The sequence below is a fragment of the Oryctolagus cuniculus genome, chromosome 1, assembly GCF_964237555.1.
Source record: "Oryctolagus cuniculus chromosome 1, mOryCun1.1, whole genome shotgun sequence".
In the NCBI taxonomy this organism is placed as follows: domain Eukaryota; kingdom Metazoa; phylum Chordata; class Mammalia; order Lagomorpha; family Leporidae; genus Oryctolagus; species Oryctolagus cuniculus.
Genome location: NC_091432.1, coordinates 235310093 through 235333450, shown reverse-complemented (window position 1 = coordinate 235333450; position 23358 = coordinate 235310093). Strand labels below are relative to the sequence as shown.

General features: G+C 59.7%; 2 protein-coding genes across 4 annotated transcripts in view; one reads left to right on the top strand and one right to left on the bottom strand.

Moving 5' to 3' along the window:
- The window catches only part of LOC138845520 (histo-blood group ABO system transferase-like), a 29413-nt gene extending 18118 nt beyond the window's left edge, over positions 1-11295 (top strand). For 2 of the 3 annotated variants that reach the window (XM_070058437.1, XM_070058430.1), the window contains exons 2-7: positions 3428-3488; positions 5194-5250; positions 5666-5713; positions 6675-6710; positions 7135-7269; positions 7852-11295. In XM_070058437.1, coding sequence (XP_069914538.1) covers positions 3428-3488; positions 5194-5250; positions 5666-5713; positions 6675-6710; positions 7135-7269; positions 7852-8542 — 1028 coding nt within the window. In that variant the 3' untranslated portion in view covers positions 8543-11295. The remainder of the gene's footprint in view (positions 1-3427; positions 3489-5193; positions 5251-5665; positions 5714-6674; positions 6711-7134; positions 7270-7851) is intronic. The other variant, XM_070058443.1, reaches the window with a different exon arrangement.
- Positions 11296-16775: 5480 nt separating this feature from the next.
- On the bottom strand, positions 16776-22079 carry LOC138847696 (mucin-6-like; the record flags this gene model as incomplete). Its single annotated transcript, XM_070067196.1, has 1 exon — positions 16776-22079. A coding segment is annotated over one exon (1350 nt), but the record flags the coding sequence as incomplete, so codon positions are not given.
- Positions 22080-23358: the final 1279 nt, after the last annotated feature.

Genomic DNA, 23358 nt, shown 5'->3' with positions numbered 1-23358 from the left:
GGAGACTGGTGGGCTCATGAATGGTGAGGATGGACCCCGGGGAGGGTGTAGGTGTGAATGTATGTGTGTGAGTGTGTACATGTGTTTACGTGTGAGTCTGTGTGTATGTATGTATGTGTGTGTGCACTCACGCACACACACTGGAGACTGGTGGGCTAGAGGAGGGTGAGGATGGACCCCATGCAGGTGTGAGAGTGTGTGTGTATGTATATGTGTGTATGTGTGTATGTATATGTGTGTGAGTGTATATATATGCATGTGAGTGTGTGAGTTGTACAGTGTGTGTGTACATGTGTGAGTGTGTGTGTCTGTGCTAGAGGAGGGTGAGGAGGGGCCCCGGGTGGTGCAGGTGTGAGTGTGTGTGAGTGTGTATATGCATATGTGTGTGAGTGTGTACGTGTGTGTGTATGTGTGAGTCTCTGTGTGTATGTGTGTATATGTGTGAGTGTGTATATGTATATATGTGTGTATGTGTCTGTGCTAGAGGAGGGTGAGGAGGAACCCCGGGGGGTACAGGCATGAGTGTGTATGTGTGTGAGTCTCTGTGTGTGTATGTATGTGTATATGTGTGTGTGAGTGTGTGTGTCTGTGCTAGAGGAGGGTAAGGATGGACCCTGGGGAGGGTGCAGGCATGAGTGTGTATGTGTGTGTGTGTACATGTGTGTGTACGTGTGAGTGTGTCTCGCTAGAGGAGGGTGACCGGTGAGGGTGCAGGTGTGAGTGTGTATGTGTGTGAGTATTTGTGAGTGTGTATATATATATGTGTATATGTGAGTGTGTATATATATGTGTGTATGTGTATGTGTATGTGTGTGAGTGTGTGTGTCTGTGCTAGAGGAGGGTGAGGATGGACCCCAGGGGTGCAGGTGTGTATATGTGTGTGAGTGTGTGTATGTATGTGTGTGTATGTGTGTGAGTGTGAGTCTGTGCTGGAGGAGGGTGAGGATGGACCCCAGTTGGGTGCAGGTGTGAGTGTGTATGTGAGTGTGGGTATATGTGTGTATGTGTATATTTGTGAGTGTGTATATATATGTGTGTATGTCTGTATGTGTTTATATGTGTGTATGTATAAGTGTGTGTATGTGTGTATGTGTCAGTGTATATATATATGTGTGTCTATGTGTGTGAGTGCGTATTGTGTATATATGTGAATGTATATATGTGTGTGTCAGTATGTTTATGTGTGTGTGTATATATATGTGTGTATGTCTGTGTCTGTATGTGTGTGAGTGTGTGTATGTGTGTATATGTGAGTGTGTATATGTGTGTATGTGTGTGTGTGAGTGTGAGTGTGAGTCTGTGCTGGAGGAGAGTGAGGGGGAACCGGGGGGCAGGTGTGAGTGTGTGTATATACGTGTGTGTCAGTGTGTGTGTGTGTGTTGTGAGTGTGTGAGTGTGTGTCTGTATGTGTGTGTGTATGTGTGTGTGTCAGTGTGTGTCTTATGTGTGTATGTGTGTGTGTGAGTGTGTGTGTCTGTGCAGGAGGGTGAGGGGGACCCCGGGGGGTGCAGGCCCGAGCGCTGGTGGTCTCGAGCGAGGCTTCTTTACTTCTCCACACGGCAAAGCATCAGAGTGCGGCGGAGACGGGGACACATCTTCCAGCTCCCGTCTGCCGGTCCCCTCTCCACGTGGCCACAACGCCCGGGCCGGCAGCGCTGAGCCAGGGGGCTCCACCCTGGTGACCTCGGGCAGCCCAGGCCACCCACCAAGGCTGGGCGGGATCCAGGTCCCACCCTCTGAGCGCCTCCCATGGGGATTAGGTGTCCACAGGAGGGCGCAGCCCCGCTCCAGCACCAGGGCAGCAGGGAGAGCCGCGGGCTCAGCGCGGCCCGGCCGGCCCTGCCCTGGCTGCCCCGGGCCGCCCCGGGCCGCCCCTGCTCCCAGGCAGCCCCACCTGTGCTCTCCCCTCCGTGGCCTCCACGGCAGAAGCCACGGCTCGGAGAACGCTGGTTTCAATTTGCTGTTGTTTTGATTTGAGAGATGAAGGTGACAGCGGAGAGGCAGACAGACCAGGAGAGAACTCCCACTCCCCAGACGCCTGGCGAGACTGGAACTGGGCCAGGCTGGAGCTGGGAGCGGGAACTCGGGCTGCCCCCAGGGTCCCCGGGCAGGAGTGTGGGCTCAGGAGCCGCGGGATGCGGGTGCCCCAGGCCCAGCGCCCGCCCCCGGGTGGGTTTTAAGTTTGTCACACACCTGCTTTCCTGCGTCCAAGACTCAAAGCGAAATTCTTTCCATCCTAATTCTTTCCACCCTTGGCTCTGGTTTGTTCACATTGTGACTTGATTTCCCCCAGAAACCTTTGATTTAAGGAGGGCAAACGTCACGCCTCCATAACGAGGTCGGAACGTGGTGACTTCCCACCCGCCGCCTCCTCCCTCTCCATTCTTATTTGTTACCCAGATCTATTTTTTTTTTTTTTGACAGGCAGAGTGGACAGTGAGAGAGAGAGACAGAGAGAAAGGTCTTCCTTTGCTGTTGGATCACTCTCCAATGGCCGCCACAGCCAGCGCGCTGCAGTCAGCCCATCGCGCCGTCCCGAAGCCAGGAGCCAGGTGCTTCTCCTGGTCTCCCATGGGGTGCAGGGTCCAAGCACTTGGGCCATCCTCCACTGCACTCCCGGGCCACAGCAGAGAGCTGGCCTGGAAGAGGGGCAACGAGGGACAGAATCCGGCGCCCCAACCGGGACTAGAACCTGGTGTGCCGGCGCCGCTAGGCGGAGGATTAGCCTAGTGAGCCGCGACGCTGGCCTACCCAGATCTATTTTCAATGGGCTTTATACACATACGGTTCACTCTATACTAAGAGTTCAACAAAATGCATGGGAAAGAAGCAGCCCTGTCCCTGGACAGGCAGGACAGGGGCTGACCAAGTCATTGCTTCTCATAGTGTCAGTTTCACTTCCACAATTTCCCTTTTAGAAAACACGTTTCCTTTAGAGCCCCCCCCCCCACCTCCCCTGCTCCTGGGCTCCTGGAGTCCACTGCTCCGAGGGCACAGGACTCAGGCGCTGAGACAGGAGCGCCCAGTCCCTAGGAAGGGGCCCACCTGGGGACAGCAGCGGGGCTGGGCCCCCATAGAAGCCTCTCAGGCACAGGCGACCTCCACCCTGTGAGTAGGCGACCGCCCACCAGCCCAGCAGTGAGCTGAGGACGGCCCAGGGCCCAGGACAGGCGAGCGGGGGCAGGGCCCAGAGCCCTGGAGAGGCCGGAGGAGCCCCGGGCACAGAGCTGGGGGACAGACGGCTCCCCCCTCGGTGCAGTGGCAGTGGGAGGGGAGCGGCGTGGAGCTGGGGCTGGGCTGGGGCGGGAGACACGGGGCCGGGCTGGGGTCCCCCGTTGCCTGCTGGGGGCACCGCTGTGTGAGGCACAGGGAACAGGTGCGGTGGCAGGTGGGGGAGGGCTCATCGCCGCCCCCTGCTGTTTTCCAGGAAAACGCTGCCCCCTGCAGCCCCTGCTCCTTGGGATCCTTCTCCTCCTGGTCTTCTTTGGGTAAGAAACCTGCGGTGCTGGGCGGGGGGAGGGGCAGCCTTAGACACGGGGGCACCCCCAGCCACCCACCCCAGCACTGCAGCAGTGGGGAGGGGCGGCGACAGCTGTCACTCAAACTCCACCCCACCCTTCCCTTCTGCTGAGCACAGAGGGACGTGGGGAGGGCACTCCGTCCCGGGCACAGGGGGGACGTGGGGAGGGCACTCCGTCCCGGGCACAGAGGGGACGTGGGGAGGGCACTCCGTCCCGGGCACAGAGGGGACGCGGGGAGGGCACTCCGTCCCGGGCACAGAGGGGACGTGGGGAGGGCACTCCGTCCCGGGCACAGAGGGGACGCTGGGAGGGCACTCCGTCCCGGGCACAGAGGGGACGTGGGGAGGGCACTCCGTCCCGGGCACAGGGGGGACGTGGGGAGGGCACTCCGTCCCGGGCACAGAGGGGACGCGGGGAGGGCACTCCGTCCCGGGCACAGAGGGGACGTGGGGAGGGCACTCAGTCCTGGGCACAGAGGGGACGTGGGGATGGCACTCCGTCCCAGGCACAGAGGGGACGTGGGGATGGCACTCTGACCTGGGCACAGAGGGGACGTGGGGAGGGCACTCCGTCCCAGGCACAGAGGGGACTTGGGGAGGGCACTCCGTCCCGGGCACAGAGGGGACGTGGGGAGGGCACTCAGTCCTGGGCACAGAGGGGACGTGGGGATGGCACTCCGTCCCAGGCACAGAGGGGACGTGGGGATGGCACTCCGTCCCAGGCACAGAGGGGACGTGGGGATGGCACTCTGACCTGGGCACAGAGGGGACGTGGGGAGGGCACTCCGTCCCAGGCACAGAGGGGACTTGGGGAGGGCACTCCATCCTGGGCACAGAGGGGACGTGGGGAGGGCACTCCGTCCTGGGCACAGGGGGGACATGGGGAGGGCACTCCGTCCCGGGCACAGAGGGGACGTGAGGAGGGCACTCCGTCCCGGGCACAGAGGGGACGTGGGGAGGGCACTCCGTCCCGGGCACAGAGGGGACGTGGGGAGGGCACTCAGTCCTGGGCACAGAGGGGACGTGGGGATGGCACTCCGTCCCAGGCACAGAGGGGACGTGGGGATGGCACTCCGTCCCGGGCACAGAGGGGACTTGGGGAGGGCACTCTGACCTGGGCACAGAGGGGACGTGGGGAGGGCACTCCGTCCTGGGCACAGAGGGGACGTGGGGAGGGCACTCCGTCCCGGGCACAGAGGGGACGTGGGGATGGCACTCCGTCCCGGGCACAGAGGGGACGTGGGGAGGGCACTCTGACCTGGGCACAGAGGGGACGTGGGGAGGGCACTCCGTCCTCCAGGGCACAGAGGGGACGTGGGGAGGGCACTCCGTCCTCCAGGGCCGGGAGGGGAAGCCGAGTCAGGCCAGGCCGTGAGCTGCTTCCAGAGGCTCCTGGAACCCCAGAGTGAGGTCCGGCCAGGGCTCCTGGGGCGTGTGCCGCACAGGGAGGAGAGGCGCTGGCGTGGCCTCAGGCTGCACACACCCGGCGGGGGGACCCTGCAGCTGCCACGGGCCCCCACAGCCCCAGCCCCAGGGTCCTCCCCAGCCCACCTTGCGGCCGCCTGGGCTGGGCCGGGACCTGGCAGCCTCCCAGGAGGCTCTGTGCTGTGTGCAGGAGGGGGACGGGGGGCTGGGCTCTGCGTCCTGACCCCCCCCCCCCGCTCTTCCCGCAGCTACGGGTTCCTGAGCTCCAGACGCCCGATGCCAGGAGGCCTGGGAGTCGGGCCTGGGTGAGTGTGGGGGGTGGGTGCCGGCCTCAGGCCTGGTCGCTGCTCCCTGGGCTCCCCCGCCCCTCCCCTCCAGGCTCTGCCCAGAGCAGCCCCGGCCCCTCCACAGCTTGGAGGGGCCCAGGGACTGCTGCCCTCAGCTCTGGCTCCAGCAGTGACCTCCCCGTGCCCTGCGGCCCCGACTCGGCCTCCCTGGAGCCCTTGAGTGGCCCCTGCTGGGCAGTGCTTAGTGAGCAGTGTGTGACGGGACAGGGACACCGGGACACAGTGCCAGGCCCGACACCCCAGGACGCCCGCTGTGACCGCTCAGACCCCGCTGCAGCCCCGCCCTGCGCTGTCCCCAGGCCCAGGTTCTGTGCACGTGGGCCCGGCCTCTGCTCCCGGTGCCAACCCCGTCTCCTGTGCTCTCCTTCTGCAGCGTGGCTGTTGGGGACCCCGACGGCCGGCCCGTGGTGGCCTTGTCCAGGTACAGTGGCCTCGTGCCGTCCCCCAGCTGTGCATCTGCCCTCTGCCTGGAGTCCCGCGGCCCCTTCCCGCTCTGCTCTGACCTCGCCCTCGTCCCGCGTGCCTGGGCGGCCGAGTGCAGCCTGCGGGTCTGCCCTGCTGCGGGTCCTGAGCTTTCTGAGGTGGCAGCCAGCAGCACGGGGAGCCCTGGCCAGGGTGTGGGGCCTGGGGCGGGGCCGCAGTGTGGGCGGGGTTTAGATGTGGGCGGGGCTGAAGCAGGGCGGGGTTTAAATGTGGGCGAGGCTGAAGTAGGTGGGGCTGAAGTGTGGGCGGGGCTGAAGTGGGGCGGGGCTGCAGTAGGATGGGGCTGAATTGGAGGCAGGGCTGCAATGTGGGTGGGGCTGGGGGCATGGCTGCAATGTGGGTGGGGTTTAAATGTGGGCAGGGCTGAAGTGGGGGCGGGGCCTGCCCCATGCCTGGCTCTGGGCTTATCTGTATTTATCTGTGGAACCCCCCCTGCACCTGCCATAGACCAGAGTCCTGGGGTGGGGGTTATCTGCCTGGCTGCTCCCTGGTCACTGCGGGGCTTCCTGAATCTTCATCTTCCCACCAGGCCCGACCCCGTGGACCTCTCCCTCCACATCTGCCTTTGGGGGCCCGTGGGGTTCAGGTGGGGGCCGTCAGAGCAGCTCCTGTGACCGCTGAGCTGGCCGTGGTCCTCGCCTCTGCTGCCCCTCCCTGCTGCTCCCTGGGCCATGTCCAGCCCCTCCCTGCCCACACGGACTCAGAGGGACCCCTTGGACCTCCCTGCAGCCTGCGGGGTCCGGTCCTCTCCCAGCTCACTGAGCCTGTCCTTCCCGGGGTCCCCGGATAGTGGCCGACAGGCACCGCCGGGCCTAGGCAGCGTGTGTGGGCCGTGCCATGCACACCCCCGTGCCTGCACCGCGGCCCTCCCGGCACTCACCGCGCGCTGTGTCCTGCAGGATGCTGTACCCCCAGCCAAAGGCGCTGACTCCCTCGTGAGTGCCGGGCGTGTCCTGGGGGTCAGGCAAGGGCGGGCGCTGGGCCGGGGGGGGGGGCGGGGGGGGGGCGTTCCCTCTCCCATCCTCTGCGGCCGAGCCTGGAGGCCCCGCAGTGCTCCTGTCCTGTTCTCTGGCCCTGGCCCGGCCCCTGCTGTCCGTGTCCCCCTGGGGCCTGGTGGGTGTGGGGGTCTTCCTACAGTGGGAGGGGCCTCCTGGTCCCGAGTGGGCAGCGGGGCTGGGGCGGGCTGAGCCGGCCGCGAGCCGCTGGCTGGAGTCTGGGTGTCCTCAGCTTGGTGTCCTGCCGAGTCCTCCGGAAGGGGCGGCCCTGGGGGCGGAGGCCGAGTCGGGGTCCCGGGTGGGGGCGGCTGTGTTGCCCACCCTCCTGCCGGCCCCGCGTTGCCGCGTGGCTGTCCCTGTGCAGACGGAGTGATGTCCTCGTGCTGACCCCCTGGCTGGCTCCCATCGTGTGGGAGGGGACCTTCAGCCCCGAGATCCTGGACGAGCAGTTCCGGCTGCAGAACGTGACCGTGGGACTGACCGTGTTTGCCGTCAAGAAGTGAGTGGGGGGGGGGGCGGACACCTCGGCCTCCACGCCCGCCTTGCACCCAGGACTCGCCTGGGTGGTGGTTTGCTCTCTGTGGGCAGTGGACACTGTCGCCCCAGGGCCAGCGCAGTGGATCCAGCAGGAGGGCTCAGGTGCAGGGGGGGAGTCTAACCTGCCCCACCCGTCAGAGCTGCCCTGGGGGGAGTCTAACCTGCCCCCCATCTGAGCTGCAGTGAACACACCCGCTGTGCCGCAGCTCCCTGCCCCCAGCTGGGGGCCCCTCCCCGACCTGGAGGAGAGGTTAAGTGGGGCGCAGCCATGGACACCCCTGGGACAAGCAGGACAGGGTGGCGTGTGCTGCTTGTGACCTCAGGAGGTCCTGTGTCCCCAGGGCCAGGTAAACCGTGGCCTCCTGGGGCAGGTGTGACCCCGCTCCCCATGGCCTCCTGGGACAGGTGTGACCCCGGCTCCCCATGGCCTCCTGGACGGGTGTGACCCTGCTCCCCGTGCCCTCTGGGGCAGGGGTGACCCCGCTTCTCGTGGTCTCCTGGGGCGGGTGTGACCCCGCTCCCGCCTGCCGTCGCCTCCCTGCAGGTACGTGGCTTTCCTGCGGCTGTTCCTGGAGACGGCGGAGCAGCACTTCATGGTGGGCCACCGCGTCACCTACTACGTCTTCACCGACCGGCCGGCCGACGTGCCCCACGTGCTGCTGCGGGAGGGCCGGCGGCTGGAGGTGCTGGCCGTGCGCAGCCACGCACGCTGGCAGGACGTGTCCATGCACCGCATGGAGATGATCAGCCGCTTCTCGGAGCAGCGCTTCCGCCACGAGGTGGACTACCTGGTGTGTGTTGACGTGGACATGAAGTTCCGGGACCGCGTGGGCGTGGAGATCCTCAGCCCGCTGTTTGGCACCCTGCACCCGGCCTTCTACAGTGCCGACCGCCGGGCCTTCACCTACGAGCGGCGGCCGCGCTCCCAGGCGTACATCCCCCCGGACGAGGGCGACTTCTACTACTTGGGGGGCTTCTTCGGGGGCTCGGTGGCCGAGGTGCAGCGGCTCACCAGCGCCTGTCACCAGGCCATGGTGCTGGACAAGGCCAACGGCATCGAGGCCGTGTGGCATGACGAGAGCCACCTCAACAAGTACCTGCTGTACCACAAGCCCACCAAGGTGCTGTCCCCCGAATACCTGTGGGACCAGCAGCTGCTGGGCTGGCCCTCGGTCATGAAGAAGCTGAGGTTCGTGGCTGTGCCCAAGAACCACAAGGAGATGCGGAGCCCGTGAGGGCTGGGGAGGGCGGGGCCTGGCCGCCTGCCCTCTCCCGGCCGCCCCGCGCCAGAAGTGGTTTTGGGAGAAAGGGGGCAGGGGCTCCACTTCCTCTCCCCGTGGAGAGAGACGGCTGCAGCCGAGCTGCCCAGCCCACGCCCAGGCAGGCCCAGCTCTCTGCCCCCCCAGAGACTCACACAGCCACGTGACACACACACAGGTACACGGACATGCACAGCCATGTGCACGTGGACAGGGACATGCAAACAAGGATACACACACAGCCATGTGCACGTGGGCATGCACACTGATACAGGGATATGCACAGCCACGTGCACGTGAACACACATGGATACATGGCCATGCAAACAGCCATGTGCACGTGGACACACAGCCATGCACATGGACACACACACGTGGACACACACACTCAGCCCCGGCGCTTTCTCCAGCGCAAGTTCCCAGTGGCCACCAGCAGCTCCCGCCGAGTGTGCCCGGGCCCTGTGCCGGGCGGAGGCCGTGGTCTGGGACAAGGCCTCAGGCGTGTGCAGAGACTGTCGAGGTTCGGGGGGCCGGGTTCCTCCTGTGCTGCCTCTAAGGATCCCATCACCTCCAGCTCTGTGACCCATTCGCGTTCTCTTTTGTGGACCGTGTGGTGTGTGTACTGTGTGGTTCACGTGTGTGTTGTATGTGTAGTGTTTCTGTATTGTGTATGTAGCAGTGCACTGTGCACATTGTGTGTGCATGTGTGTGTCACGTGTGTGTCACGTGTGGACGCTCAGCTGCTCCAGTGCCCTTTGTGGAGAAGACGACCCTTCCTCCACTGCACTGCGTTTGAGACCAGCGTTGTGACGTGGTAGGCTAAGACTCCACGTGCGGTGCCGGCGTCCCATGTGGGCGCCAGTTCAAGACCTGGCTGCTCCACTTCTGATCCAGCTCTCTGCTGTGGCCCGGGAAGGCAGTGGAAGATGCCCAAGTCCTTGGGCCCCTGCACCCGTGTGGGAGACCCGGAAGAAGCTCCTGGCTCCTGGCTTCAGATCGGCTCAGCTCTGGCCGTTGTGGCCATCTGGGGAGTGAACCAGCAGATGGAAGACCTCTCTCTCTCTATTTCTGCCTCTCTGGAACTCTGTCTTTCAAATAAATAAGTAAATCTTAAAAAACAACAACAACAACAACAAAAACAAACAAACAAACAAACAAACAAAAACCAGCAGAAGGATGGCACCAGTGAGAAGCGGCAGCCGCCCTTGCTCGGGCATCGCGGCGGAAGCCACAAAGGACCGCGTGACTCCTGTGGTTTCGGGACACAAACGTAAAAACTGGGCGGAGGATTTTATGGAAGGGGCCTGATGGAAACTGCTCAAGGAATCTGTGAAACTGCACCTGCACTAGGAGTGACCCCCAGGGGTCTCCACCTCCACCTCCCATTACGCCCGTGCAGGACAGGGAGCTTCCCCGGGGAAGACGGGCAAGCTGGTCGCACCCAGGTGCCTGTGCGGATGGGAAGGAGCCCGGAGAGCAGCCACAGCTCCCTGCAGGAAGTGCTCCCAGCTCCGGTCTCCCAGGGCCTTCACAAAGCGGCAAGGGCCCCCCGCCTTTCCCAGAACTCACGCGGGGCTTGTCAGGCCCTGGGGATGAGCCGGCAGAGACCCCTGCAGGAAGGTAGAAACAGCCCACCAGACCCCAAAGAAAAACATAGGCAAACCGCCAGGAAACAAAGCGAAGCCGTCTCAGTCGTCCCCTCGCTCCACCAGAATGGGAACAGGAGCCCCCTCCCAGCTCTCCCCGGGCCCCTCCCGGCTCTCCCCTGGCCCCTCCCGGCTCTCCCCGGACCCCTCCCGGCTCTCCCCGGACCCCTCCCAGCTCTCCCCGGACCCCTCCCGGCTCTCCCCGGGAGGCCTTTCCACATTCAGGCAACAGTGCTCTCTGGCATCGCAGGCTCTGCACAGGCCTGGACACCAGCCCATCCCCCTTGCACAAATCGGGAACACAGGTGCTACTTGAAGCCTGGAAAGACCCCGCTCACTCCCACGTGGAAAAACCCGCTCCCTACCTCCCTTTCGGCCCCACCGGCTGGAGCCAGCACAGCAGGGTGAAGCCATCCCACCCTGGAGACCAGCGAGACCCTGAGCCAAAGACCCGCACCTGCCCCTTAAACGGCGCAGAGAAGCCAAGGCGCTTCCCACGCCACCCTCTTCTCTTGCTGCTGCCCACGTCCCAGCTGCACCCCGAGATGACCCTCACCCTGGATAGGGCCACTCCAGGCTGTGGTCAGTTTATGACCCAATGCTTCCCACGGCCGCTCCTGTGGGGTTTGCACAGAGACTAGGGCTCATGTGGGGCAGCGTGGCCAAACTCTAAAGGAATGAGCTCAGAGGGGTTCGTGTACAATTCAACATCTGCTGGCTGTCAGGAGTCCACACATCAGTTTGAAAACACAGCCTCGGGGCCGGGCTGTGGTGCAGTGAGTTGAGTCACCGCCTACGGTGCCGGTGCCTGTGCCGGTGCCGGCATCCCATATAGGCACCGGTTCTAGCCCTGGCTGCTCCACTTCCCATCCAGCTCTCTGCTGTGGCCTGGGAAAGCAGTAGAAGATGGCCCAAGTCCTTGGGCCCCTGCACCCACGTGGGAGACCTGGGAGAAGCTCCTGGCTTCGGATTGCCCATCTCTAGCTGTTGCAGCCATTGGGGAGTGATCCAGCAGATGGAAGCGCTTGCGCTCTCTCTCTCTCTCTCTCTTTCTCTCTCTCTGCCTCTTATGTCTTAATTCTACCTCCCAAATAAATAAATAAACCTTTTTTTAAAAAAAAAAAAGACAGCATCTCACACCCTGCCCCACCCCATTAAACCTCACTGCCATGCTCACCACTGTCTCACGCCTGAATTCTCCACTCTGCAGAGAACACGGGGACCTGCGGTGTGGGGGTGGGTAGATGAGGTCCCAGGGCGGGAGCCAAAGCTGGAGAGGGTAAGGTGGTGGGTGTGGAATCCCCGGGGCTTTGGGGGCTGTCAAAGGGCAGAGCATGGCCCCTCCAGGACCTGAGCTGTGGGCTGTGGGGAGAGCTCTCCTGAGCCCGGGCACTGCCGGGCTGCTGCGTTCCTGTCCTGGCCGTGGACCTGGCCAGCTGCCCAGCCAGTCCTGGGCAAATCAGAAACCCGCCCAGGAGGCACAGGTGGGTAAAGAGCCAGCTTCTTCCTGCAGGTGGATCTGGCTCCGAGTCCGAGCGCCGGCTGGGCCGACCTCTGCCTCGCATCGGCCTTTGTCTCCACCTCCGGATCCCCGGCTTGCGGGGCCCTGAGCAACCATGGACGGCCGAGGTGAGCGGAAGCGGCGTGGGCCCCGGAGCTGGGCTGCTGTGCCCTCTGCGGTGCCTGACCGTCTCAACAGCTCCAGCCGGAGGCTCAGAGACGGCCTGGCCAGCAGAGTGGGCAGAGCCCGGGGGTCTGGGGGCTGCTGTGTGGGGCTAGGTCTGCGAAGGGAGGGAGGCGATTGAAGGCAGGACGCAGCTGTGGCCGAGTTAGGGCAGGGGGCGGACCCTTGGCCAAGACATCCTGCTGGGAGGGCAGTGCCCTGTCCCCCTGTCGCCTGCCCCCTGGACGGCCCCCACCCCTGGCCGTGAGGGCACAGAGGACAGAGCCAGCGGTCAGCTGGGGTCTCCTCCTGTTATGACCTTGGCCCAGAAGAGCCAGGACCACGGTGCCTCCAGGGGAAAGCAGGCACCTGCTGGGGGAGCTAGGGGCGTGGGGTAGAGATGGCCGAGGGGAGGAGGCATCCTTGGGGCTGCCCGGGGTCAGTTATCCTGCAGCCAGGGAGGGCCGGGCAGGAGAGGGTGTGGGGAGGGAGGGGTGGGGAAGGAAGGGCAGGGTGGTCCGACAGCAGGAGACAGGTCCAGCCTGTTCTCCCTGCCCCTACAGGCTCCCCGGCATGGGGCTCCACAGATGGAGGCCGGGCCACTTCTGACCTCTGGCTGCTGTGCACAACTCATGGGTCAAGTGTGTGCTGGTGTTAGAGTTGGATTGCTCTTGCCACCCCAAAAACGCTCCAAGAGACCTTCTCTCATGCATTTAACAAAGGGTAAGGTTTATTGATGATCTGACATGTCGGGGCCCCCGTCCCAGTACAGGCGAGCGGCCCCAAATAGTCTTGGGTTGGGGTTTTTATACACGTTTAAACAAAGAAAATCAATCATCGCATAGATCAGACAGAGGTATAGGGTAAACAATTGATACAAGTTAAGTGATTTTACAACCAGTTGATTTATGAATACAGGGAGTACAGGATATCGAGTAAGGGCCTGATGAGACCTCAGAGAACCATATGGCCTATACAGGGAGTATCAAAAAGCCTCCTATTGTCAAAAGGGAGGGCCACACAACAAACACAACAAGGTTGCAGGAACTGCCTTGATGATACCTAGGAATGCAGCCGAATGGCGATAAGGGACACATGGTGGGGTCAGGGTTCCAGGAGGCAGAGATATACGGTGACTTCTTCTATCTTACTTAGGTGAAACTAAGGTTACGCTCACATTGGGGTAATTTACTGACTAATTAACTTTATAGAGAATGGCTATGCAGAGCAAGTCTAATGAGGTCAGGAAAGTTCACCAGAGGAGGTTGGGGGGGGAGCAGCTTTTAACTTTTTAACCCTTCACTGGGTGGGTGCCGGCCCCCGCGCTGGCAGTGAGCCGAGCCTGCTTGCTGCTCTGAGAGTCAGGAGCCCGTCTCGAAGGCGGAGCTGAGGCGAGCTGCCGGGTGGACTTGGGGCGCAAGGGAGGGAAGCTCGAGGAGACCCGGGCTCTCAGGGCGCTCCACTGGGGGTGGGGTGGCCCGGGAAGCTGGGCGTGCTTCCGGGGGGGGGGCGGTGCGGTGAGCAGTGGTATCCAGTGCAGAGCTGCACGGGGTCAGGGCTGGGACACAGGGTGGAGGCTCCGGGCGGTGCGTGCAGGTGCGGGAGCCAGCGTGGGGCCACACCTGCGCCTCCAACGCTTGTCTCACGGGAGGAGGAAGAGCAAGGGCCAGAGGGCAGGGTGCTGGGGAAGCCAGCCAAGGCCGGAGAAGGTTCTGGAAGCTCAAGCGTGTCCTGGGGGTCGGGCAAGGGCGGGCGCTGGGCCTGGGAGGGGGGCGTTCCCTCTCCCGTGCTCTGCTGCCGAGCCTGGAGGCCCCGCAGTGCTGCTGTCCTGTTCTCTGTCCCTGGCCCGGCCCCTGCTGTCCTCATCCCCCTGGGGCCTGGGGGCTGTGGGGGGGGTCTTCCTACAGTGGGAGGGGCCTCCTGGTCCCGAGTGGGCAGCGCACCTGTCACCAGGCCATGGTGCTGGACAAGGCCAACGGCATCGAGGCCGTGTGGCATGACGAGAGCCACCTGAACAGGTACCTGCTGTACCACAAGCCCACCAAGGTGCTGTCCCCCGAGTACCTGTGGGACCAGCGGCTGCTGGGCTGGCCCTCGGTCATGAAGAAGCTGAGGTTCGTGGCTGTGCCCAAGAACCACGAGGAGATGCGGAGCCCGTGAGGGGCTGGGGAGGGCGGGGCCTGGCCGCCTGTGCTCCCTCCTGGCCGCCCCGCGCCAGAAGCGGTTTTGGGAGAAAGGGGGCAGGGGCTCCACTTCCTCTCCCCGTGGAGAGAGACGGCTGCAGCCGAGCTGCCCAGCTCATGTCCAGGCAGGCCCAGCCCTCTGCACCCCCAGAGACACGCACAACCACGTGGACACGCACAGAGGTACACGGACTTGCACAGCCACATGCACGTGGACACACATGTGGGTACAGGGACATGCAAACAAGGATACACACAGCCATGTGCACGTGGACACAGAGTTACACACAGAAAAGACACACACACAGACATGCACATACATGCACACACAGAACATGGCACACACATGGACATGGTCTTGCACATACAGGCACACACATGGGCACACACAGGCATACATACACAGACGTGCACACATATGGAGACAGGCACAAACAGCCCTAGTCTGTGCCTCGGGCACAGGCCCCCCAGCGGCTGCCAGCACCGGCGTTGTGCCCGGCTGCAGGGTCTTAGTCCACCCGAACGAGGATGGACTGGGTCCGAAGAAAGGTAAGTGTGCTGCTCGCCCGTTCCCCAGCCTCCCGACCCCGGAGACAGACGTAGCGGGGAGTCAGGTCAAGCAAGCAAGAACTCGGTTTATTGCACATGTAGCAAAGCCTTTTAAAGCACAAGACTGCAGGATTACTGGGGCAGGGCAAAAGGACCAACCAATTACTTAAAAGGTCATTTTAGGGGTGACTTTCTACAGGACCAGCCACTTGTCTGTACTCTCATCATCAGTTGTCATCACCTGATGCTGCGCGGCCAATCAGCTTTGGTGGTAAACGACTTTGGGCACCGCCCACCTTACTTACTGTGGGCGCCATCTTTGAATTGCCTCGTGTGCCTAATTTCCCCACACCCGGCCTTCCCTGTCCTCTGGCTGACCATCCTGCCACAAGCAGTCCTGGGTGTGCAGGGCTATTCAGGGCTGAAAGCCTTGTGGGATAAACCCTCTGCGGCTCCTGCAGACGGAATGAGGCTAGGGGACAGCCTGGCCTCAGAGCAGCCCGCAGCCCCGGTCGGGGTGTCTGGGGCGCTCTCAGAACCAGAGCTGCAGATCCAGTCTTTGACCTCGTGACTTCTGGGCCCCTCCAAGCCTTCAAAGGCCTTGGCGCTCATCTCAGAGATAATAACTAATTAGGTTCACTTAGCGTATATAAAATGTGGTATCAAGTTTCAAAATCATAAACTTTAACAATGTAAACTTTTACATTTATATATGTATCACATTGTTGTAAATATTTTAATGAGTGTATGATACTCGGGAAAGCAAATTTGTAGATTCCACGCCTTCTGTGTAAACATCGCTGGTTCTGTAGCCCGGTGCTTCTCTTCCAGATTCAAGACGCCTTGCCCTGTGCCTGGAGATTCAGGCCGTTTCCATTTGCCTCAATTAATTCCCCTAAAATTCAGGTCTTTCCTGGTGGAAATGCGACTGTCTCCATGAGTTCACTAGAAGTCTCTCGTCCTCATAACAAAATATAATGAAAAACATCGGCATTGGTAAGACAACTTACAGAAATAATCAACCAACAAACTAGAATATTGGAATTTTAGAGCATAATTTTGTTCATTGCTTTATTTTTTTTTAAGATTTATTTTATTTATATGAAAGTCAGAGTTACAGAGAGAGGCCTTCCATCCCCAAATTGCCACAATGGCCAATCCCAAGCCAGGAGCCAGGAGCTTCCTCTGGGTCTCCCACATGGGAGCAGAGACCCGGGCATGTGGGCCATCTTCTGCTGCTTCCCCAGGCCACAGCAGGGAGCTGGATTGGAAGTGGAGCAGCCGGGACTTGAGCAGGTGCACATACGGGATGCTGACATTGGGAATTTAATTTTCTTTCTTTTTTTTTTTTTTTGTTTTTGTTTTTGTTTTTGTTTTTGACAGGCAGAGTGGACAGTGAGAGAGAGAGAGACAGAGAGAAAGGTCTTCCTTTTGCCGTTGGTTCACCCTCCAATGGCTGCCGCGGCTGGCGCGCTGCGGCCGGCGCACCGCGCTGATCCGATGGCAGGAGCCAGGAGCCAGGTGCTTTTCCTGGTCTCCCATGGGGTGCAGGGCCCAAGCACCTGGGCCATCCTCCACTGCACTCCCTGGCCACAGCAGAGGGCTGGCCTGGAAGAGGGGCAACCGGGACAGAATCCGGCGCCCCGACCGGGACTAGAACCCGGTGTGCCGGCGCCGCTAGGCGGAGGATTAGCCTAGTGAGCCGCGGCGCCGGCCAGGGAATTTAATTTTCTAATTGACGTGGGAGTCACATACTCTGTACTGAATTCCCACACAGGACCCCTATCCTGGAAGAGATGTGTCGTTGCAGGAGTTAATGCTAAACCTCCTTCCCAGAAATGCTGCTTGTCTTCAGCCCTCCAGGTGGGCGATGTTCTTACCTCCCTCCAGCTTTCGGTGGTTCCTGAATGTCCGTGCTTGGCAGGGATTTGCTCCTACCCCAGGTGCTTCTCCCAGGTTCTTTGCTCCCAAGGTGAAGTTGTGTCGATGCCAGCAAGCACTGGGGCAAGTCCAGCTGGATGGTCTTCCTGCTGAAATAAGAGAGCAGATCCTCAAGTCTGGGGTGAGGGCATTGCTGCATGGGCCCCACCTGCTGTCCCCAGCGCCCTCCTCTTAAAGGAAAGACAGCATTTCTCACTGACGTCCATCCTCACAGCCAGAAGTCAGGTGGGGACTGAAACTTGTTATTGGCAAATCACTCATAGAGTCCTGGTTCTGTGGGATTCTCCCAGAAACACCCCAATTTGCTGGCTTTCTGGCCAAATGGGGAATCTAGAATGGACAGGATCTCAGGGCTGTTATTCTGTTCCACCGTATCGTGTCAAATCCCCACACTACACTGACACAGACGCCTGATGGAATCATGCTGCCAAGTTCTAGACCTAAAGGATGCTTCCTTCTGCCTACCATTCAATCAAGACTCCCAGTATCTGTTCATCTTTGAGTGGACTGATCTGTCCTCAAACACAACTAAATACTACACATGGGCAGTCCTCCCTCAGGGCCTCAGGGACAGCCCTCACCTACGGAGAACGCCCTCGCAAAGAGTCGTAGGGACGCCACAGACAATGAAACTCCTAAGGACCTTTCTGGGAATGGAAGGTTTCTGCAGGATTTGGATTCCAGAATGTGGGTTAATAGCTAAATCCTTCTGTGAGGCCTTAAAAAGTTATGAAAGAGCTGCTTAATCGGGTAGGAAAACAACCTAAGGCTTTTCAAAAGATTATAGACCTACTAAGAGACTCCAGTACTAGGACTCCCGAATATAGACAAGCTTCCCACTCTATCTGTATCAGAGAAATGGGGAATGGCTCTGGATGCACTCACCCTGAAATTGGGTCGGTGTTCACAACCAGTGCCGAATTTTTAAGCAACTAGGTTCAGTGGACACAGGCTAGCCTGCATGTTTCAAAAAATATTTATTTATTTCAAAGTCAGAGTTACACAGAGAGAGGAGAGGCATAGGTAGAGGCAGAGAGAGAGACAGAGAGAGAGAGAGAGAGAGAGAGGGGTGTCTTCCATTCGCTGGTTCACTCCCCAGTTTGCTGCATCAGCCGGAGCTGAGTGCATCTGAAGCCAGGAGCCAGGAGCTTCCTCCAGGTCTCCCACGTGGGTGCAGGGGCCCAAGGACTTGGACCATCTTCCACTGCTTTTGCAAGCCATGGCAGAGAGCTGGATCAGAAGTGGAGCAGCCAGGACTCAATCCAGTGCCCACATAGGATGCCAGCACTGCAGGCGGTGGCTTCACCTGCTCCACCACAGCGCTGGCCCCAAGTCTGTGTGTTTAAGGGCAGCCGCTGCTATAGTGCGTTTAATGGAGGATACGTACGACCAGGCTGGCTTTAAGCCAAAACTTGAAGTTCAAACTCTGCATCACGTACAAGGAGTTCTAGAGATGAAAGACAGAGTGGCTACCAGAAAGGCAGCTTCCTGAATACCAGGTTGGACTCACTTCTGATAACTCCCAAAGCAAACCCACTCCTTCACCCAGCTACTCGGCCGCCATCCAAGGGACTGGAAATCCAGCTCTCTCTGTGTGCAGACCCTAGAACAGGTTTATCCTAGCAGACCTGGTCTGCGAGCAGGACCTCGGGAAAATCCACGGAAGGCAGCACTTCCGGGAACGCAGCAGGGAGAAAGGCAGACGTGCAGCAGTGGGTTCTGCACGGGGGAAGAGCTCAGGCGGCACCCAGGGCCCACGCACTGCCTTAACCAGAGCTTACAGTCGGACACCGACAGAGTTGATATTTAACCAGACTCCAAACACGCGTTCCTTGTGTTACACACACACCAGGTGGTTTGCAAAGGCAGAGCGTTGCTGACTGCAAAGCACGCCCCATTCAGCACGGGACGAGACTCTGCCTCTCCTCCACGACTTCGGGGCCTCTGGAAGTGGCCGCTGTCCATGTTCGGGGAAACCAAAAGGGAACGGAGCCAAAGCAGCAGCGAGAATACCCCAGAAAGCTGCCGCTCGGAGGTTGGGAAGCGGCCATAGTACTTCAGCCTGTAGGGGGAGCTGCAACTCCTGACTGCGCCAAGCCCGAGCTAGTGCAAGACCCAAGGTTGTTAGGGAACCATTCATGGAGAAAGCAATTGCAGCGCCGTTTGAAACAAAGTAACTGTAGCGCCATTTGAAACAAAGTAACTGTGCAGTAGCCAGCTTGAAAGAAAAGTAGAAAGGTAACCACCCTAGCTGGTAAGATTTGAAAACCGACAGCCTAACTAGACCGCCTAACCACAAACTGTCGTTGCCATGACTACGGGACCCTGGGGGGGTCGGAATGTGGGCGGGGCTAGCCTCTAGAAACTGTATATAAGGGGACCCTCAGCCGCTGTAAACCAGAGGTTGCTCAGCCTCTGCCCGGTCCATAGTGCCTAGTGCCCGCGGGGAGAAGCTCCTGGTCCCTAGTGCCTAGTGCCCACGGGGAGTAGGCTTGAGTGATCTCTCCTCCTAGTCGCCCAGAGTATCAATAAAGTGTGTTTAGCTTGACCTTCCTCAGTCTCCTCGACTCTTCCTTTGTGGTAACCCGGCCAGTTCCCGAAGAGGGAGATCCTGACACAAGGTGACCAAAAAGATCCAACCATTAAAAAAAAAAAAAAAAAAAAAACTTGATAAATTAGATTTCAACAAAATTAAAGCCTTCTCTTCAAAGGAAGAAAAATGAAGAAAAAGTGAACAAACCAGAGACTAAGAAGGAGTATTTTGTCTGGCAGAGGACAGGAGACAAGAAGGAGCGCCCAGTCTCTTGGAAGGGGCCGGCTCGGGGACAGGAGCAGGGCTGGGCCCTCTAGAAGCCTCTCAGGAATAGGCGACCTCATCCCTGGTTTGTGGCTGTGCCCCAAAACCACACGGAGATGCGGAGCCTGTGAGGGGCTGGGGAGGGCAGGGCCTGCGCTCCCTCCCAGGCTGCCCTGCACCAGAAGCGGTTTTGGGAGAAAGGGGGCAGGGGCTCCACTTTCTCTCCCCGTGGAGAGAGATGGCTGCAGCCGAGCTGCCCAGCTCACGTCCAGGCAGGCCCAGCCCTCTGCCCCCCCAGAGACACGCACAGCCACGTGCACGTGGACACACACATGGGAACATGGACATGCAAACAAGGATACACACACAGCCATGTGCACGTGGACAGGCACACAGGTGTACACTGAACAAGGACACAGACACAGCCATGTGTACATGAACACACATGGATACATGGAAATGCAAACAGCCACATGCATGTGGACACGCACATGGGAACATGGGCGTGCACACAGCCATGTGCACATGGACATGCACACGGGTACAGGGAGACGAACACGGGCACAAACACAGAGACAGACACATGGACACACACACAGGTACACAGACATGCACACAGCCATGTGCACGTGGACATGCACACGGGTACAGGGAGATGAACACGGGCACAAACACAGAGACAGACACATGGACACACACACGGGTACACAGACATGCACACAGCCATGTGCACGTGGACATGCACACGGGTACAGGGAGACGAACATGGGCACAAACACAGAGACAGACACATGGACACACACACGGGTACACAGACATGCACACAGCCATGTGCACGTGGACATGCACACGGGTACAGGGAGATGAACACGGGCACAAACACAGAGACAGACACATGGACACACACACGGGTACAGGGACATGCACACAGCCATGTGCACGTGGACATGCACACGGGTACAGGGAGATGAGCACGGGCACAAACACAGAGACAGACACATGGACACACACACGGGTACAGGGACATGCACACAGCCATGTGCACGTGGACATGCACACGGGTACAGGGACACGAACATGGGCACAAACACAGAGACAGACACATGGACACACACACGGGTACACAGACATGCACACAGCCATGTGCACGTGGACACACACACGGGTACAGGGACATGCACACAGCCACGTGCATGTGGACACAGCCACGGACATGCACACACAGACACACATGAACACACACACAACGGAACACAGTCCCAGTGGGCACCTCTGGCCCATGATCCCCAGTGGCCTCCACGCCAGCTTCCACCAAGTGGGTCCTGGGCCCCTCTGGGACGAGGCCACGGTGCCGTCTTCCTGACTCGGGGCCCAGACGGAGCCTTCATCTCCTTCGTGAGGGACTTAAAAGCGCATCGTCGGGGTCGGCTGTTCTCTCTCTGCGTCTAAGAATCGCATCATTTTGTCTTTTACATTCAGTTCTGTGACTCGTTTGGAGCTCGTTGTGAAATGTTTGTGTGCAGTGTGTGGTATATGTGTGTGTGTGTGTGTGTTGTGTGTAGCTGCATGTATTGTGTTGGACACTGTGTAGTGTCTGTGGTATGTATACTGTGTATGCATTCTGTGTAACATGCATTGCGTGTGTAGTGTGTTTTATGTGTCTTGTGTATGTGTATGGTGAGTGGAGTGTGTGGTGTGTAGAGTGTATCTGTATGGTGTGTAGCATGTGTGTTGTATGTGCAGTGTTGGAGTGTGTAGTGTGTGTAGTAGGTATCGTGTGTCTGGGTGTATGTGTAGTGTGTGTAGTAGGTAGTGTGTGTCCGGGTGTATGTGTAGTGTGTGTAGTAGGTAGTGTGTGTCTGGGTGTATGTGTAGTGTGTGTAGTAGGTATCACATGTCCGGGTGTATGTGTAGTGTGTGTAGTAGGTATCACATGTCTGGGTGTATGTGTAGTGTGTGTAGTAGGTATCACGTGTCTGGGTGTATGTGTAGTGTGTGTAGTAGGTATCGTGTGTCTGGGTGTATGTGTAGTGTGTGTAGTAGGTATCGTGTGTCTGGGTGTATGTGTAGTGTGTGTAGTAGGTAGTGTGTGTCCGGGTGTATGTGTAGTGTGTGTAGTAGGTAGTGTGTGTCTGGGTGTATGTGTAGTGTGTGTAGTAGGTATCACATGTCCGGGTGTATGTGTAGTGTGTGTAGTAGGTATCGCGTGTCTGGGTGTATGTGTAGTGTGTGTAGTAGGTATCACATGTCTGGGTGTATGTGTAGTGTGTGTAGTAGGTATCGTGTGTCTGGGTGTATGTGTAGTGTGTGTAGTAGGTAGTGTGTGTCCGGGTGTATGTGTAGTGTGTGTAGTAGGTAGTGTGTGTCTGGGTGTATGTGTAGTGTGTGTAGTAGGTATCGCGTGTCTGGGTGTATGTGTAGTGTGTGTAGTAGGTATCACATGTCTGGGTGTATGTGTAGTGTGTGTAGTAGGTATCGCGTGTCCGGGTGTATGTGTAGTGTGTGTAGTAGGTATCACGTGTCTGGGTGTATGTGTAGTGTGTGTAGTAGGTAGTGTGTGTCTGGGTGTATGTGTAGTGTGTGTAGTAGGTATTGCGTGTCTGGTGGGTTCTGTGTGTGTGTACTGTGTGTCTGTGTGTATTGTATGTGTGCTGGACGTGAACTGAGTAGTGTGTCTGTTGTGTGTTGTGTGTGCAGTGCTTGTAGAGCGTAGCGTTTGTGTGTAGTGCGTGCATCACGTGTGTAGTAGGTTCTGCGTGTGTCACATGTGCGGTGGGTGCACTGTGTGTGTGTTCTGTTTGCGTGTCTCCCTTGTGGGTGCGCCGTTGCCCCACACACTGATGAGGAAGACAAGCCTCTACGGTGTTGCATTTGCTGGCTGCACTTCTGTGTGCATATTTTGGGTTCTTACATCTGGTTCATGAAGATGCACTGGCCCTGGGTGGGGGGCCTTGGGAGGAGGGCGGCTGATCCGTGGCCAGGACCATCCCTGGGCCATCCCTGGCCGGCTGTTTCCACACCGCAGATCTGGGCCCCAGGCTGGCCCGGCCGTGGTGAAGCAGCTGCGGTGGCCGCAGACCCAGCCCCGGTGCAGCCTCGGTGCCTGGTCCCCTCAGGGCCACCACCCCCAGAGCCCTCCTTCCCCTCCCACACCCTTTGTGTTCAGTTCTCTTCCTGGGGGTGTCCCTCTCACTCATGTGATGCAGCCCACTCCCCTCTCCCACCCCACCCAGCACCCAGCTCCCCTGGGGGCACCCACAGCCATCCTGGGGCAGGGAGGGAGGCCCTGCTTGTCCAGGGAGCATCGGCTGCTGGGTGGGGCCAGGGACCCAGGGAAGCAGGGATGCTGCCGTGGGCTGGGCTGGCGCCCCCTGGTGGTCAGCAACAGGGCTCTGAGGGCACACACAGTGGCTGCGTGGGACCCTCTGTGTCCCCAGCTGTGACCCGGGTTCCCAGCGCTCACTAGAGGGAGCTGTGGAGCTGTGGAATGTGGCGCCCTGGGGCTCCGGGCACACTCTGAGAGTTGGGGGGGGGGGAAGGGGGTGAGGACCCCACACGTGAGGGCTGCACACGGGGAGGGTGGCCTTTCCCCCAGCGAGGCTGTAATGCCACGAGCCTCGTCACCATCCGTCCTTGTGACCGGAGCTGCGACAGTGCCCGTCCCTGTGTCCCGTGCCTGGGACAGGGGCAGGAGAAGTCCAGCAGTGAGGGACAGCGAGGTGGTGCAGGCAGCGGGGTCCACGGCACTGAAGAGAAGTGGGCGGGGCCAGGAGGCACCTGGGTGGTGACCTGCCAGTGTCCAGGTGAAAACTGACCCTGGATGCCGGTGTGGAAGCTGAGCCACACCGAAGCCGGGAGACTGGAGCTCCATGCTGGTCTCCCACGTGGGCGACGGGACTGAAGGGCTTGAGCCATCCCCTGCCCCTCCCCAGGCTGTGCACCCACAGGGAGCTGGACTGCAAGCAGTGGGGCTGTGACTGCAAACAGCACTGAGACACCAGACGCAGGTGTCC